Source organism: Sparus aurata, chromosome 12 (genome assembly GCF_900880675.1).
Source record: "Sparus aurata chromosome 12, fSpaAur1.1, whole genome shotgun sequence".
Lineage (NCBI taxonomy): Eukaryota > Metazoa > Chordata > Actinopteri > Spariformes > Sparidae > Sparus > Sparus aurata.
The window spans coordinates 20,909,401-20,926,227 of NC_044198.1; the positions used below are offsets into that span (position 1 = coordinate 20,909,401).

General features: G+C 42.0%; 1 protein-coding gene across 1 annotated transcript in view; it reads right to left on the minus strand.

The window, feature by feature from the left end:
- Positions 1-16,827, minus strand: part of itga1 (integrin, alpha 1) — a 50,788-nt gene that overhangs the window by 19,204 nt on the left and 14,757 nt on the right. Inside the window, exons 2-6 of the mRNA XM_030435804.1 lie at positions 11,751-11,871; positions 7,685-7,794; positions 3,876-3,964; positions 2,097-2,211; positions 460-587 (exon numbers count right to left, since the gene is read on the minus strand). Coding sequence (XP_030291664.1) covers positions 460-587; positions 2,097-2,211; positions 3,876-3,964; positions 7,685-7,794; positions 11,751-11,871 — 563 coding nt within the window. The remainder of the gene's footprint in view (positions 1-459; positions 588-2,096; positions 2,212-3,875; positions 3,965-7,684; positions 7,795-11,750; positions 11,872-16,827) is intronic.

The following is a 16,827-nucleotide window of genomic DNA, read 5'->3' on the forward strand; positions in this document are numbered from 1 at the left end:
CCCCTCTGGAAAACTCCAAAAGCCCCAGGCCAGATCATCGTAACCATAATAAAAAGCTAACCACCCATCCGAAGTGCGATCCAAGCAAAGGGAGCAGAAATACACTGAAGGTATAACTTAGAGAAGGGCTAAAATTACTTTGAAGACTGAAAAGGCTTCAGTTCATAAAGTCTGCTTTATGAAGGACATCTTACAGTTATTCCTGCTGCTGGCACCATGTGGAAAATTCCATAATGGAGGGCATTTAAGTCATTAAACATAATATGAAACAGCTAATGCATTCTTTTTTTTTTTTTTTTTTTTTACAAAACTCATCCATTCATCCACGTATTCGTCCATCCCATCTGATTCTATTTAACACTACATAAACCATCTGTTTAATACATGATTCTAATAACAATATTTCATTATAAGAGTATATTTTTTCATAAAATCCTTTTGTTCATTCATGGAGCCGACCTGTGAGAGTTTAGGCCCGATGTTAATGTTCGCGATGAATCGCTGCAGGAAATCCACGATGCTGCTCCAGGGGTAGATGCTGTTGGATCCATCCAGGACGATCACAATGTCCAGCTCCTTCGCACACTCTGAAACAAGAAGTCAAAGCTCAGTATGTCGTAAGTTTGGTCTTTGAGTTGTGTCTTTGAACTTTGGACGGCTGGTGTCTCTAAAATATCTGATTTCCCTCGAAAGAGAGAAATTAGATGACGCAACACATCCAGCTGACTTCCTGTTTACTCCTGTTTGTGCCCACAGGAGACACGAAACAGGATCTCCAGATCAAACTGTAATAATGAAGAGCAGTGCTTCCCAACCTGCGGGTCAGGGATTAATTAATTATTAATTAATTATTTCTAAAGGATAAATTCACACGAAAAGGAAAAAAACAACGTTGCGGCATCCTCCTGAACAACAAAACTAGACGGGGATTTGTTTTAAAAGGAATGAAGCCAGCTGGAATAAAAACATTTAATTGCTGCATGCGGCCTAATCCGGTTTAATCCAAGTATTCAGAAACCCTGAGATCCCAAACTGATTTAAAAAGACATTAATCATACTCGTTTTTAAAGCCAAAATTTTCTCTGTAGCTGATGAGCTAAAAGCACAAGTAAGTTGTAGTTTTGTAGACTAAGGAACTTCTCCCGACTTTCCATCCGCATGAGGTTGAGTAGATAATGAGTGATTTTGGATTTTTGGTTGAATTTATCCTTTAATAGGAGAATAGAATAGTCTTTATTGTCTATTCTATTCTTCTATTCCTTCTATTCTATTCCTATTCTTCTATTAATAACTGAAAGTTGGAGACAGAGACGTAAACATCCAGCTAACTGTTAGCTTAGCGTAGCACAAAGAGCAGCCCTGAGGCTAACAATGAACCAATTGTACCACTTACTGTATGTTTGGGAAAGTAATGGAGGGTAAATAAGCTTAAATGATCACATCTGTCTCAGTTCATAAGAAGTATTTCCGATGTACTGATCCATTAGACATTTAGTGATCGGCCTAAAATGGGCTAATTTCATCACTCATTCAAAACTCATTTAATTAAGTTGTCTCGTGAGTAAAGAAAGCCAAACAGTAACTGAAGGCTGCACCAGTTGCTTAAATTAAAAGACCTCAGTCATTTTAATGAGTTATAGCAGCACTTTGTGGTCAGTCGAGTGTGTGCGTCTGTGTGTGTGTGTGTGTGTGTGTTTGTTCAGTATCAGTGAAAGTAATACTGAAAAGAAACCAGAGAAAGAGAAACAGGAAGAGAAATCGTCTGTAGACTGTTTACTCTCCGGTCCATTTCGAGGCTGTTTCCTTCCTGGGCAACAGAATGCGGCCCCAGTAAACCGTCTCCTAACTTGGGCATACAACCCAGCAGAAGGGGCTGGGCTGGGCGGGGCCGGAGCGGGATGAGGTCGCAGACAAGTTTACATTAAGAAGAATGCTCTAATCTCCCTCTCGGCTGAGTGAGGGCGAGTATGATGTCAGGATCTTGGGTGGTACTACTATGAGGAGTAGATCATAATCTCTTATCCCCGACAGGCAATTTGTGTGGATCGCCGTCACCATATCCCCTTGGTGATCTGCCCTGTGTTACTTTGACGTACCTTGCACGGCCGGTGCCATGGAGTTAAGGACCTGGAAGGAAGAGCTGACATTCGCGCAGACTCCCGAGATATACTGCTGCTGCCCGCACATGTAGCCGTACTGAGGACCACAGGCCTGTGGAGACAGGAAACACACACAGAAACAAACTGAGTTGCTTGAGAAACTACAACTGGTTAGTTTTCCACCCGTATGAGGTCATGGGTGAGAGGAGGTTCAGGGCTACCGAGGAGGAAAGAACTACTGAAACTGAGGATTAAACAGAGACTATTAAAAACCACCACAGAGCCCTTCATGCTTTACTTCTCCAAGAAAAGAGAGAAACATAGAATTTGAGCTTGCAAGGAAGTCCAGGCTTCAAAATTACCAAAAACAACTGGAAAATTGAATAACAACTATTAATCCCTCAGCCTCATTTCCTCAGATTCCCTTGCATGCTGCACAACTTCAGTGCTTTTCTTACATCAGGAGGGATCCTGGAGCTGTACAAGAACAAGAGTCTACCGCTATGTTATGCAAGTGTAGAGTCGACCCACCATGGTTTGTGCATTACCGCCGACGCCATCTTGTTTTTTGGAGCAACAAGTGACCATATTTGTGTGCAATTGGTGGAGCACTCATCCTGTTCAGATGTAGCCTATCAAATTTTGTACATTTCTATACATAATGCCTTTTTTTAACTGTGTGAAGTATTTGTTATGATCCAAAGATAAAATAAACAGACACATTTACTGACATTATGTTCAGACACGCTCAAGAAGTAGCCTAGCTGAGAACGCAGTCCACGTGTTTACGTACGTTTGGTGTTTTCAAGTTTACTGTAAGGCATTTCTACATCGGTTTCACATATCAGACTGGAAAGCTTCATCCAATATCTATTCAGTCAATGTGCTAACAGCTTTGTGAGCATCTGACTTTGCTTTATGCTAATGTCACGACAAGACGCTAGCATTTTCACACTGACATGCTAACATGCTAAATGTTGTTGGGCATTACATGCTAAAGACGTTTTATAATCACAAATCAGCTAATGTTAGCTTGCTATCAACAAATCCTTACCGGCACTGCTTAATGCTAACATTAAGATGCTAACATTTGTACAATGACGCCGCTAATATGTCGAATGTTTGTAGGTATAATGAGGTAATGCGAGGTTGATGGGACTATAATTATAAGAAATGAGATTATGTAACATATCGAGCTCTCTTCCTGTTCAAATCGTCAAATGTTTTACTCTTATCGGTGTTGAGTTACAGCTCAAAACACAGTCATGGTGTAGAACAGTTGTGCTAACACTCATGCTAACCAGATTAGGTGTTAGTGTAAGGGATTCAGTTTCACTTGCAGCTGAACGGGACCTGCCATCGCAGTCCAACATTATATATCCTTCAACCAAATAACAAGTTGTGTAAATTTAAAAAGATTTATCAACCACTAGTCTGGGGTCTCTGCCATTTTCACACCCTAATAATCTTACACTCATGCTCAAATAAAGTTTTACTGGGGTTCATAAACCTACAAGCCGTGACAACCTCCCACACATGTACATTTCTGCATTTATACAGTTGATTCACAGCATCCTGTTACATTCCCAGGACATGAAGCCTCACTGGGAAACACGGCGGGTCGAGCCCACTGTTTCCACAAAGAGCAAAGGTCCAGAGAACATATACTCGCTGGCCAGTTTTCTTGCAGAAAATATGCAGTTCTGTTGGAGGATGTGAAGGAGGATTTACTGTATAGCACTTTTTATATACCACAAAAAGCAGCGTCCCTCTTACCAGAAAGCCTCCGCTGGGATTGGTCACCAGTGTGGTTCCCATGGTCATGTTCTCCTTGACTTCGTGTAAGTTCGGGACTGTTGTGTTTTCTAAGAAAAAAAATATGGATGAATAAACAGAGTGAGACAAACACAGAGAGGGAGAGAGAGGAACAGAGAGAAAGAACAGCTGGAGAAAATTCCTCTTCAGTATTTTCCCATAGGAAGAACCACCCGACCTCCTCTTTATTCTTCTTTCTAGATGTAATAACCACTGACATGTGGCTAAATATAGCACGTTTCATTACTTTACCATACTATCCCTCGTCGTATAGCTTATTGTAATTAATAAAGGAAATGGAGAACCAAACAAAACATTTTGTTGATAAACATCGGAGCTGCGGGGACGGAGAAAAGAGAGGATTCGAATCATTAAGCAATCACAACATGTGGCTAAAATTAGCATGTTATAACAAACTGTTGCTTCAATCCGCTTGACTTTTTTCTGTCCTTGGGGACCCACATATTCTCCCACTCATTCACATGCCATTTCAACTTTCAATCAAGCTCTTGGGGGATTTTTTTGATATTGAACCATTGCTGATTCTCATTAGCAGCCAGTTATGACTTTGGCATGTGCCGTCCTTTGAAGAGACATGCAGCAGCACTGTTAGCAGTTAGAAGTGTGGTCTGATGAACTTTAATGACGTAATTTTAGTCACATTTTTATATGTGTGAATACAGATTCCCGCTTTATCCGTATTTCCTTCCTCCGTCTCCTGAGAAAAACTGATGAAGAGATCCTTTTATCGCTTCACTCGGGTTTATACAGTACAATCTCACATGCCAAAATTAAACTCTGATGTGAAATAAGCTGGTTTGAATGTATCCTTTCCTTATTTCTTATGCTATCCGATCAAATGAGTGACATGGACTAAGATCCTGCACCTCATGAAACATCCACATGGGACTGAGAGCAGCTCTGTGGAGCAGCAGAGGAGAATAAACGCTTTGTCTCCAGTGAACTGTGAACTTTAGATAACTATCAGAACAAATCACTTATCACACAGTTCCTCTTGGTCTTGGATGACCTTTTGAAAATTAAAGAAAAATACAGGTCAGATGCCGTTTGTAAAGTGGCTTCTACTCAAAGGTGTACTTTGTAAAATACGGCAGGAAACAGCTTTTTGCCAGAATATCTGACAATGCTTCTCTTTACTTGCTATCCTTGGCTGTAGCTAGCTAACATTAGCTAATTAGCTCATAGCTCAACTAGCTATGGAGGTAGTTTCACTATAGTTTGCCTGGACTGGCGGATCAGAAGAGGAGTCACCATAGGCAATGAGGCCCAGCTCAGTCTGGCTGAACACAGCCTCCAAGAAGAGGGTAAAGTAAGGAGGTGATTTACAGCGGCTCTGATCAAGTTTATGACTTTGGGGACAAAGTGCAGTGGGAGAGAAGTGACAGTGAGCCGTATATCAGCAGTGGTGCACTTTACATCTTAAACTTTAGACTATTACATTGACATTGAACAACCTAAAATAACAACTTAAAATTATTAGTCCGGTTAGCTAAAAGCAATAACGACAAAAACCCATCTGAATGTATAAGAAGGTTTCACAGCACTATGTACATATATATATATATATATATATATATATATATATATATATATATATATATATATATATATATATGTATATATATATATATATATATATATATATATATATGTATATGTATATATATATATATATATATATATATATATATATATATGTATATATATATATATATATGTATATATATATATATATATATATGTATATATATATATATATATATATACATATATATATATGCTTTGTGTATTTCGTATTTTTATTTAATATTCATTATTCAATTATCTTTTTGTAATAAAGTATAGGATCAGCATATTAAGATGACCTCCATTTGTAAGCACTTCTTCAGCCTGCAAGTCTGCAGCCTGAATTTGCAATTGTGCAGATTTGTTTATTGTTTGTCATTTGGATCCAATTTTCCAAACACAGAGTAAACATATTGTAGAATTTCATCATGCATAATAGTCCTGGTCTAACCACTTTTTATATTCATTGACGGAAACATGATAAAAAAAATTACAGCATGACAACCACACAAATTTAACCTAGCTCATTATGGTTTGGCACTTTTCTCTCCCGTGCTGGATTAGTCTGAACGTTGCGGAGACGAGCCTGGCAACGGTGTTGCAGGGCGTCGTCAGCGGGCACGGACTGAAATTACTCTGCTGAGATGTGAATGACAAGCAGTTTCCTTCAATCAGACGTCAACTTGAACTCCTCCTGCTCGGATTCTGCATCATGTATCCACCAAATCTGCGTTAAAGTGCTCTGGCTCCGGGCTGCCAGACTCAATCGATATCCCGGGGGATGTTTTCCAGACTAAACTTGAGTTTGTGAGATTTTCAGCTTTTGCTTGTCTCAAACGTCTGAGATAAAACAAACTCTGCACCAGTCGGAGGGAGAGTATCACTTCCAGCCCTGACGGTTTTATCAGCAATTGAAGTCAGTAACTACCAACATCGGGAGAACTGTAACTCTGAGGTGTTGAAAAGTCTTAATCCCTAAGCTCAGAGTTAGTGTGCAGCTCTACTGTACACACCAGCTCACAGCACTAATAGAGGCTTTGTGGACTGCTGACTGGGAGCTGAGTTTGTTTGTCTGTTTAATGAAGATATAATTGGAAGGATGAAACATTAAAACCTTGTTTATTTACTGTCTTCCTGTTCTGATGGGACTCACTTCCTCCCCACGAGACCAAGTCAGATATACAGTAGATCTAAACATACAGTAGTACAAATACACAAGAACTGTCCACAAGACAGTACATATTAGACCTGAAACTACTAATTTTCTTCATTGAATAGCGTCACAATGATTTTCAAGATTAACTGATGTGTAAAGACAGTGAAAAATGCCTGTTCCACCTTTCCACCATTCTTGTTTTGTCCCAAAAACAGCCCAGAATCCCAAAATATTTAGTTTACAATTATATGAAGCTGAGTAAAGCTGCAAATACTCGCATTTGAGAAGCTGTAATGAGTGATTGATCATTTAAATATTTGCTAAAGACAGGGATACAAATACGTCCTCACCCATGTGTGCACAAAAAGCAATTAAAGGGGGAAACCACCATTTTTACACATTGAAGGTGCGATATGTAAGAATTACATTTTGAAAATGCTGATAAGAATATCAACAAAATTTGAAAAAAAAATAGTAGAGTTGATGTGTCAGAGACGTCTTTAGTGCTCTGAGCGTTCAGTTCGGTCAGATCCAGCTAATAGGACCATGAGCTAACTAGCTAAGTGAGTATGATTCCCATGGGCGGCCAGTCGTTACATATTACACCTTTAAAGTGTGTTTACAGATTTTGTAAGGTACAACTGCAATTGTGGCTCCAGGAGAAGCTGCACATAATCTGATAAATGACCTTCAGTGACATCACGCAGTGGCTAAATTGCATTGTGGGTAATGTAGATGCTAGACTTTGAAGAGCAGTCCAGTGTTCTAGCATGGCTCTCCCTTATGGAGGAGAACCAGAGATATCACCTTTTTTCCCACACATTATTCTTCCTTTTCAGAACCTGTTGTCTACATTACCCACAATGCAACACACGCACAATGTATCTGATCACATGCAGCTTCCCCTGGAGCCACTTGTACACATACACAGTTGAACTCCCTGTAAACACACTTTAATGTGTATAATTGGTGGAGTGACCCTTTAACGAGCATTCAAACAGACACAACATGCGCGCGGTGTTCTTACTGGGCAGCTCCAGTTTGACACACTTGTTGTTCTCCCTCCCAACAGGACACTTGTAGACGTCTCCAGTCCGTCTGGCAGGCTGACCCGACAGCGGCGACCCAATCAGAACCCTGAGCAAATAAAGAACAGTTGCGATTGGTTCGTTAGAAATCCTGCCAACAGCCACTCGGACGCATCACAGTTCTACAATTGTGATAACAAACACAAACCAAATGTTATTGCAGAAATTAAACCCTGGCAGGCGGGAAGCCAGTTTGGAAGACTTTTTAAATTTCACAACAATTTAGATTTACCTTAATTATAGTTTTAGAGTTAAATTAAACATAAACAGCCGGTTGGCAGATAAAGCTGTTACAGTTTATTATAATTGGCTTATGAATCATGGCTGTTCAATTATTTTGTAATAAAAAAAAACGCTTAATTGTCACTTAATTTGAACCTTATTACATTCTAATGTGTGATATGTTGCAGATGTTTGGAGATTGGTACAGTTTTACTGTGTGTGTGTGTGTGTGTGTGTGTGTGTGTGTGTGTGTGTGTGTGTCTGCGTGTGTGCATGTCTGCGTGTTCGTGTGTGTGTGTCTGAACTCGACATGTATGTACAGTACGCACATGCCTGCACGCCCGCCTGTGCACCACACACACACATGTGAGTGTGAGTTTCATAACATCGTGTCACTCCATCAGTTAACTGATGCTAAAAAGAGTCGGTCATCTGCCTTCGTCCAAACACTCGGGCTTATTAACATTCCTGAACTGAAATGGGCCCTGGTCATCTGCAGCGAGACTCAGAGTGGAGCAACAACAACACGCTCTCCGCTGCCTGTGAGAAACACCACAATGTATTGATTGATTCATGACAGACACTCAACAAGGTGAGACATTATTCTTTTAATTCTTCTATAAATGATTTTTTAAATGACTGCAGATTTTCATCGAGCCATGAGTGTGTGTAGTTTCTCATCTTTCATCACAGATTTTTGTTAATGACAGGTCAGTCGGTCAACTATCTTGTTCCAAACTGAAACATCCCAATAACTATTTGATGGATCGCCATGAAGGTTTGTGCAGACATTCATAGTGTCCAGAGGACTAATAATGACCTGGGTGACCCCTCTGACTCTTCATTTAGCGCCACCATCAGGTCAAAATGTAATTTGTCCAGGGAGAACTAGATGGCGTTATATTTTTCAAGAATCAAACCCATCTTAAAAGGTTGAACGTCTCACATTTTTTAACCCCACAGTATGTGATTTCTGCAACGGGAGGGTCTCCTGATCAAAACAGTGAAGACTAAAGATGTAGTTTGATAATCTCTCATGAAGTTGTTGTCTTGCTCCGTTCTAGTATCATGGCATGGACGCGGTATGGGTGATTCATGAAGTTAAAATAGGAGGGGTAAAATGAGCATGTTCGGCTAATCACTACTAACTATTTATCAAGTTCAGATTTCTTACGCTGCTCCCAAGAACTCTTATCAAGTCATTGTCTCTCAGCTCATTGCCAGATTTTCAAAGTTTGATAGCAAACTTCCCAAGAGATCTCTTACATTCTCTGCTGTACATAAACATGTCGAAACGTGTTTATTTGTCAGAGAATTTTTTTGCAGCGCAGCTCATCAACTCAACAACGTGACAGTTTCGTGAGAGTCTTTGTGAGAAGAGACGAAACTCGTGGTGTGATCCAGAGTTAGTCGCAACCAGAGTGGATGTCTCGGTCGTCTCCGCCACAGTTTTCTCTGCGCGGCCGATCCACCTTTCCGCACTGCTGAGGTGCACTGAGGAGCTGAAGGGTGGAGGTCGAGGGGAGACATCTGCGACCAATCAGCCGCCTCCCAGTTGTGGCAACCTGCGTGTTACATCATCCCGTGATTGCTATGTTAGTCGACCATAATAGCCTCCCACGTGGACGCAGTGCGGGCTACATATCATCTCCAGTTTTATTGCCTTCGACTCTCCCCATCACTCCTCCGTTTTATCTCTTCATTTCCCTCCAGTCATCTGTTACCGTTCACGCCTCTGCTCTCTGCCTGCTTCGCCCCGCTTCGTTTCTCGCCAACAGCACCTCTTACCGGACCCGCTTATCTGGGTGATACTTTTTTCTGCGAGCGGGAACAAAACAGTGCTATCTGGGGATCGATCGGTGTTTCCAGAGAACAGTTTTTGGAGGCTCACTCGCATCTGGCACCACTGATTAGTGGTGAGTGTATTACCCCGTAACTGATCTCATAAGGGCTTGATAAGATCATTACTGCAGAGCTGCACCAGGTACAGATACGTGGGAATGAGTCAGTGTTGCAACAGGTTGGAGTAACCGGAGGAGCGATGTCAAGAAGAGAGCCGTTAACCACACTCTAATAGCTTTTAATAGGGGTTTTAAAAATGTCCTCCCAGACAGTTACGGAAAGGAGAGACACGGACGCTTGGTTTGAGTGTATTTAAAGGCTCGGTGTGCGGATACTCTGGTGGGCAGTTTATGGTTAACAGCAGGAACAGTAAAGGAAAGATCCTCATTACAGCAGCAGCTGGTGCGCTCTCCTCCATTTAGTTTTACAGGTGAATTTGGCTTTTTTTCCCCCCTTTTCCTAATATTGTGGGTTTGAATTAAACCGAACTGCAGCTCTTGGTTTAATAAAATGTTCTTAGGCAAGAACATTTGTTTTTGCCAGGCCCTCTCTTTAAAAACACTTGGGAGATTTTAAAAAGAAAAAGAAAGTTAATGATGACGCAGACCACCGGAGCAGAGGTGTGAGTTCGTGAGGAAACACAGAAGACTCAACGCCGTTTGTTGAACACCTTTGTGTGCACGTTGCTGTCAGGTCTACATCCAAAAAGAAAATGCAGATGAATGATGAATTTTTTCATCTTCCACTGTTGGGAGTTGGGTGTATCGAAATTAACAGCAGGTGGTCGAAAGCCAGACATAATTTCTGAGGAAGAGGTGCAGTGTTATGACATGCTGAGCCAGAGTTCCAGTGAAACCTCAAATTAATGAAAACAGTGCGAGGAAACGTTGTCATGCTTCCTGTATTGCATGACACATAAGATAAGTTTGCATCCATCCCACCATGTCCCTGTTTGCTTTTATTACCAGGACAACTTCACTTTTTCTCGATATGTTGTTGTTGTTTTTGCTTTCGACCTTCCAGCATTTCCACTAGTGTTTCCTTTAATGGTAAAAGCACTAAAGAAAAAAATGGAGGAATTTTGCTCAAGCCAAGTTTGAGTCACGGAGAAAGATCTGACACTTTTGGTAAATTCTGGTCAATAAGGCCGACACATAGAGCTGGTCTTTATAATAACCTTGTGAAATTGTAACATAAAGCCTTAATCCTGGTAAAATTAAGTTAAAATCATCAAAGACTTGTGTGATGATCTGCAGGGAGCTTGTAAGTCTGTCGCTCCCTTTCGAGGAATGAATACGTGAAGAACACAATCAACAGCAGTGACACCATTTCTGACAGATTATCGGTGTGGTTTCTTGCAAGATTCGCTCAAAATATTTCTAAAATAGGACAGGCGCGGTGAGGATCCCTGCAGACTGGAAGCTGACAGCGCACATCTAGCTGTCTGAACGGTCCAACTGGGCGCTGCCACCTCATGTGTGTCCCGGGGATGATGGAGAAAGCAAACAAGAGTACTGGCAGCATGAGAAGCCCTGGTGCGTAGGAAAAAATCACGTTATACTAAAGAGTGAACTCTTGTGTTTTCGGTCAGTACCGGCCCACTTGAGGCACTGGTTGGTTGCGAGCATTTGCCCAGGGGGAGGAGACTGTCTGAAAAGTTTCATACATACAGCTGGGAAGGAATAAAAATCCAAAGAGGATGTGCTCTTCTTTTCGACCACCTTCGTACTTTACGTGTGAAATCATTTTCTGATCGACTCAACAACTCAAAACTGGTTCATTCACACTGTTTGGTTTTGAAAAATCTTTGTGATTCAACCGAACATCGTGTCAAAATGCCGTCACGCGGTTCTTGTCCGAAACGGACTCGTGTTTCACTCCGCACCTGCCAGACGAGGAGGAAATTGGGTCGTAATGAAAGATGAATGTTAAGACTCTCACCATTTCCCCTCGCTGTTCTCAAACTGCTGCACGGTGTAGCCGAACATGTCCTCCAGCGGCCCGTCGAACGACAAGCCATTTTTCTGGTCAACGTTGAAGGACAACACACAGGCCAGCAGCGCTGCAGGACCGGAGGGAAAGAAAAAAAAGGTTAAACAGAACGCAGGAGAATGTTGTTTACTGCCCAGAATGAGACCTTCTTAATCTGCTGCACTGCTGTGTGAGTTTAAATTAAATATTACTGAGGGATTCATAAATAATCAAATCCTGAAATAAGAGACGATTGTATGAATTTTCTCATATAAGGAAACCACGTCAATAAGGAGATGGTCCGCTTTAATAAACACTCTTAACGAAAACAGTGGAGATGCAACCCGGAGATGAAAAATAAACAGATCCGGTAATAGATTAATTCATAAACAACAGATATTTTGGTCATTTAGCCACAACATTTATATAAATCAGATGATATTGGAGATATTTAGTTGTGTAGAGATGGTGAACCGAGATGACGATGATGGTGGTGATGAACTGTATGGGAGTCGGTTTTGGAGGACACTGGAGGAATTTCAAACATCACTGTGAAGCACTTTGGTCGGAGTCCAGTCTGACCTGCAGGACAATGGCCTCCTCTCTGCTCGCTGCGCGGTCCGCGTCCGTCTGCCACCGAGCTGAGTATATATCACAGAGGCTCTATATAAATCCATCCGTGTCTCATTGTGCCGCCAACTACAATGACACTCTTTATATCGACCCAGGCACGGAATTCCTCCAGTGCAATTTATTCAATTCCCGGACTTGCGAGGGAGTGAAGAGGAGTGAGGGGTTTATAAAAAGACTGTGCAGACAGAGACCACATACATGGAGGCGCAAATAAAAAAATTTCAAAAAAAAGCAGCTATTTGTTCTTTGATGATGTTTTGACGCTGATGTGTCTGACCCAAACAAAATAGAGAGCTACCATATGGTGTCTGGACTCCGCTCCCACAGTAATTGCAGACGTTTCAGCCACGCTAGCGCCGGAGATCAAGCGGCGACGGCTCGGTCAGCCGGTGCACCACTCGGGTCCGGTCTCAAACATGTCGACGCTTGTTTGATTTTAATATGAAAGTCTGTGGACACATTCGTGGTCCCGAGAGGATCGGCCCTGATGACTTTGGCTTCCTCCAACGCCACCGTTATTGGAGGGGACCGCCGTGACATTTGACACACGCATTCCCCTCAGGATCGACTGTAATAACTCTGGCGATGCTGACGTTTCGAACCATCACCGTCGGGTCAAAATATCCCAAAAACCATCCTTGGAAAGTGTTTGGAAAAGGGCTGCTTTCTTAAAAACACTTGATTGATGACACAGGTGATTTGACGAACCGTCTGTACAATATTTCTTTTAAAATATCAGTTCATTATTATTCTACAGATGGATAAAGCGGTGTAGCCTCTTGTTCATGCTCGGTGGAAGAAGACACGCAGAGCAACACACTCAGGGATCGGACCATAACTCATTAGATGCATAAATTACACGTAATCAGGTCTGTTTCCAGCTCCTCGCGCTGCTCGTCGTATAAACAGAGGACTTACGAAAACACACTGCTGCCAGTCATCATCCAGTAATGTTAAGATGTTAATCACCTAGATTTCATATGAGATTACCCTTTCCACACTCCCCTCTGGTGAAGAGAGCTAGACAGAGACATAGAGAGAGAGAGAGAGAGAGAGAAGCAGACCTGCAGAGTCATACACTGGAATCCAAGCCAAGAAATATTATCCCCCCTGTTACTCCCTCGCCCCTTTCTCTACTTCCTCTGTTACCCCTCTCCAGCTCTCAGAGAAGCTCCATTTCCTGTTCCTATTAACCTGATTATAGACATCCCCTCAAACTCGACACACACACACACACACACACAGAGCTAATTTAGCTGATTTAAGATGGCTTCGAGCCAACCAGACCCTTTCCATTTATCACAGCCTGAGCTCAAGTACAGTTCACAGTCACGCCGGCCTGAGAGGTAAATTACCCGAGGACGTCCTCTGTGTGTTGGCCGACAGGTCTCTTTTTGGGTGTACCAATCGCATTCCTGCTGTGTTTGGTGTCTCCTGGCTCTGTTCGGCTCAAATCAAAACCAGCGAGTTATGCAACTGACTGGGCGAACATCTGCGCTGGAAAACCAATAAGCGGGGGGGTTCTCCTTTTGTGGATGGAAACGGCCTCATGAGCTTCTGAGGGAATGGCATATAAAGCTGTCCATCACTGTCAGGAGGGTTCATGTTGTGCTCTGTTACACGTGGTAAGAGGAGGGAGGAGGTGTTCGCATGGCTCTGTTTCAGCTGGTGCGGCACCTCTAGACTGAATGTCTCAACAGCTATTGGATGGATTGACATGAAACTTTAATACAGATGTTCATGGTCTCCAGAGGATGAATCCTCCAGACACTGGTGACCCTCTTGACTGTGTCTCTAGCGCTACCACCAGGTTGACAGTGTTTGGCTGTTGACATGAAATTATCTACGGCTGTGGCTTGGGGATAGAGCCAGCGTCTTGTTATCGGAAGGTCGCTGGTTCAATTCCCTGGTCTGCATGTTGAAGTGACCTTGGGCAAGATACTGAATCCCAAATTGCTCCTGATGTGCTGGTCGGTACCTTGCATGGCAGCCAATGTCATCACTGTAAGGCGCTTTGGACAAAAAGTGTCTGCTAATGTAAATTCAGGACACAAATTTGTGTTCCATCTAGGCGGACTTTGAGGTGATGCCCTGACTTTTTCTTCTGTCGTCACCATGAGGTTAGAATTTAAATTTTAAATTTTAAACATGGATTCATAGTTTCGGGTGATCACACACAAATGGAAACCATTGTATACCATTTCTACCAATAGATTTCCCTAAATTCTACACACTGATCATTTAAACATCGTAGCCGCTAAACATGAGCATGTTAGCACTGTCATTGTGAGCGTGTTAGCTGGTGTTTGCCTGAATACAGCCTCACAGACTCTTGTTTGAACAGATATGAGTCAGAGCAGATACAGTACAGTCCATATATGTCCTTTTTTATCGTAAAACAGAATCTCCTTCTTGCTCACCAGCAATTTCTAATCTAATTTGGTTTGAGTATCAAAGCCTTTAGACTACAATGACCAACCAATGAGTCTGTTTATGGTCAAGCGCCATGCGTCCCGAGTGATCCTGGCAGTCTGTCAGCCACACTAACCACAATAAAACCCCGCTGCCCTCTCGAACGCTGTTATCAAAACCACAACGACTCCATTTCAGCATGTAACGATCCTGCGACACTTTAAACCGAGTAGCAAAAAGTCCGATCTGTGCGACGCAGCCGCGGCAGAAACGCTGCACAGATCAGCACCTGTTGGCCTGTGAGACATCAAAACAGCAATAAATATGACCCCAAAGTCAGCACCTGTAGGCTTCAAAGCTACGCTCAGCCACCAGTAAAAACACACACCCAACCGGCACCTGCTCATCTGTAACATATCCAACCAGCTATAATCAGCTTTAAGGCTTAACGCGAATCAGCACCTGCGGGCAACAAAGTCATTAAGTGAGCCTGAAACTCAAACTCAATCAGGTGTGGTAAGAAACACACGTCAGTCGTAAAAGCTGACACAAGACAGACAGTTAAAAACAAATACTCTAAAATTAAAATAAGCAAACATCTGTAGTGGCTCAGAAACTGGATAACGTTTATGGGACGTCAGTAAGAGTTAAAGAAAGAATGGATTCATGTTTTTATGACGGACTGGTGTCTGACCTGTTCGAAGGAAAAAAGATAAAAAGGGCTTTGGGTGGGACCTGGACCTTCATGGACCATGTGCTGGTGTTTAACAAGAGGCACGACTGAGAGAGGCTTCATATTCTGGCGTGACCACGGGGCAGCCTAGAGCGTTGAAGAAGTTATGAAGCTGAAATATTTCCAGATTTCCTGCTTTGTTCTTTTATCTTTATCTGTTTTTTTCTTCTCCACTTCTTTTGCAGCTTTTCTGTAATCCTCCTCTGATTTATTTTAACAACCTGTTCTTCAATATCTTCTTGTTTTGTACCCACACTTTCCTCTCTAATCACTCCAGGAATGGTAAGTCACGAGCTGATGGTCTGTCTGGTTTCAGGTCTTTTGACTCTGACTTAATTTTCTTATTTGGCTCTCTGCTCGCTCGCTGCTCATTTCCTTGGCACACGTGCAGTATGTGGGTGTGTAGTGGACGCAAGAGGCCATGAATGTAGGCGTGTTTGTGCCTTCACATGCAAAGGAAAACACAAGAGGCCAAATTCCTTTGAGTTTTAGCGTTAATATCTGTCGGCGAAGGAAGATAGAGATAAATAAAACAAGCTGCAGCATTATTAGTAACAGGACTTCGTGTCAAAACCATGTTGGGAAAATTACAATTTTGACCTGGTGATGGCACTAGATGAAAAGTTAAGGGATCATCATGTTATCACAATTTATCCTCTGGGGAACATGCATGTTTACGCAATCAATCCAATAGTTATATGAAACGTCACGTAAAACCACAAACATGAACCTAGTGCCGGCACTAGAAGAACAGTCTGAGGATCATCAAAGTTGGTAGGATTCATCACCTGGGCACCATGAATCTCTAAACCAACTGTACCAGAAATATATCCCATAGTTTTTTTTAAGAGGAAAAGTAAGGAGATACCCAAAGTTCTTCAATTCATCCCAAGGAGAACATGAACTTCTGAACAAATGTTAAGGTAATCAATGTAAAAGCTGTTGAGACATTTCATTTAAAACCCCAAACATCTGGAGAACACTTAAGTCAAATGCATTCATGCTCTGGGGACCATGAACATCTATAAAAAAATTGAATGGGAATCTATCCAAATGTTATTACAAAACTAATGTCCACCTTATGATGGTGCAAGGGGAGAGGTATGGGGATACACAAAGCTCCTCAGGGAAACATGAATGTCTAAACTTAATGGCAATCCATGCTATAGTTGTCAAGACATTTCATTAAAAACCACAAAAGTCTTGCTATCACCAAAGTCAGAGGGATTCAACCTCTAGGGACAATGAATATCTGAACCAACGAAAATT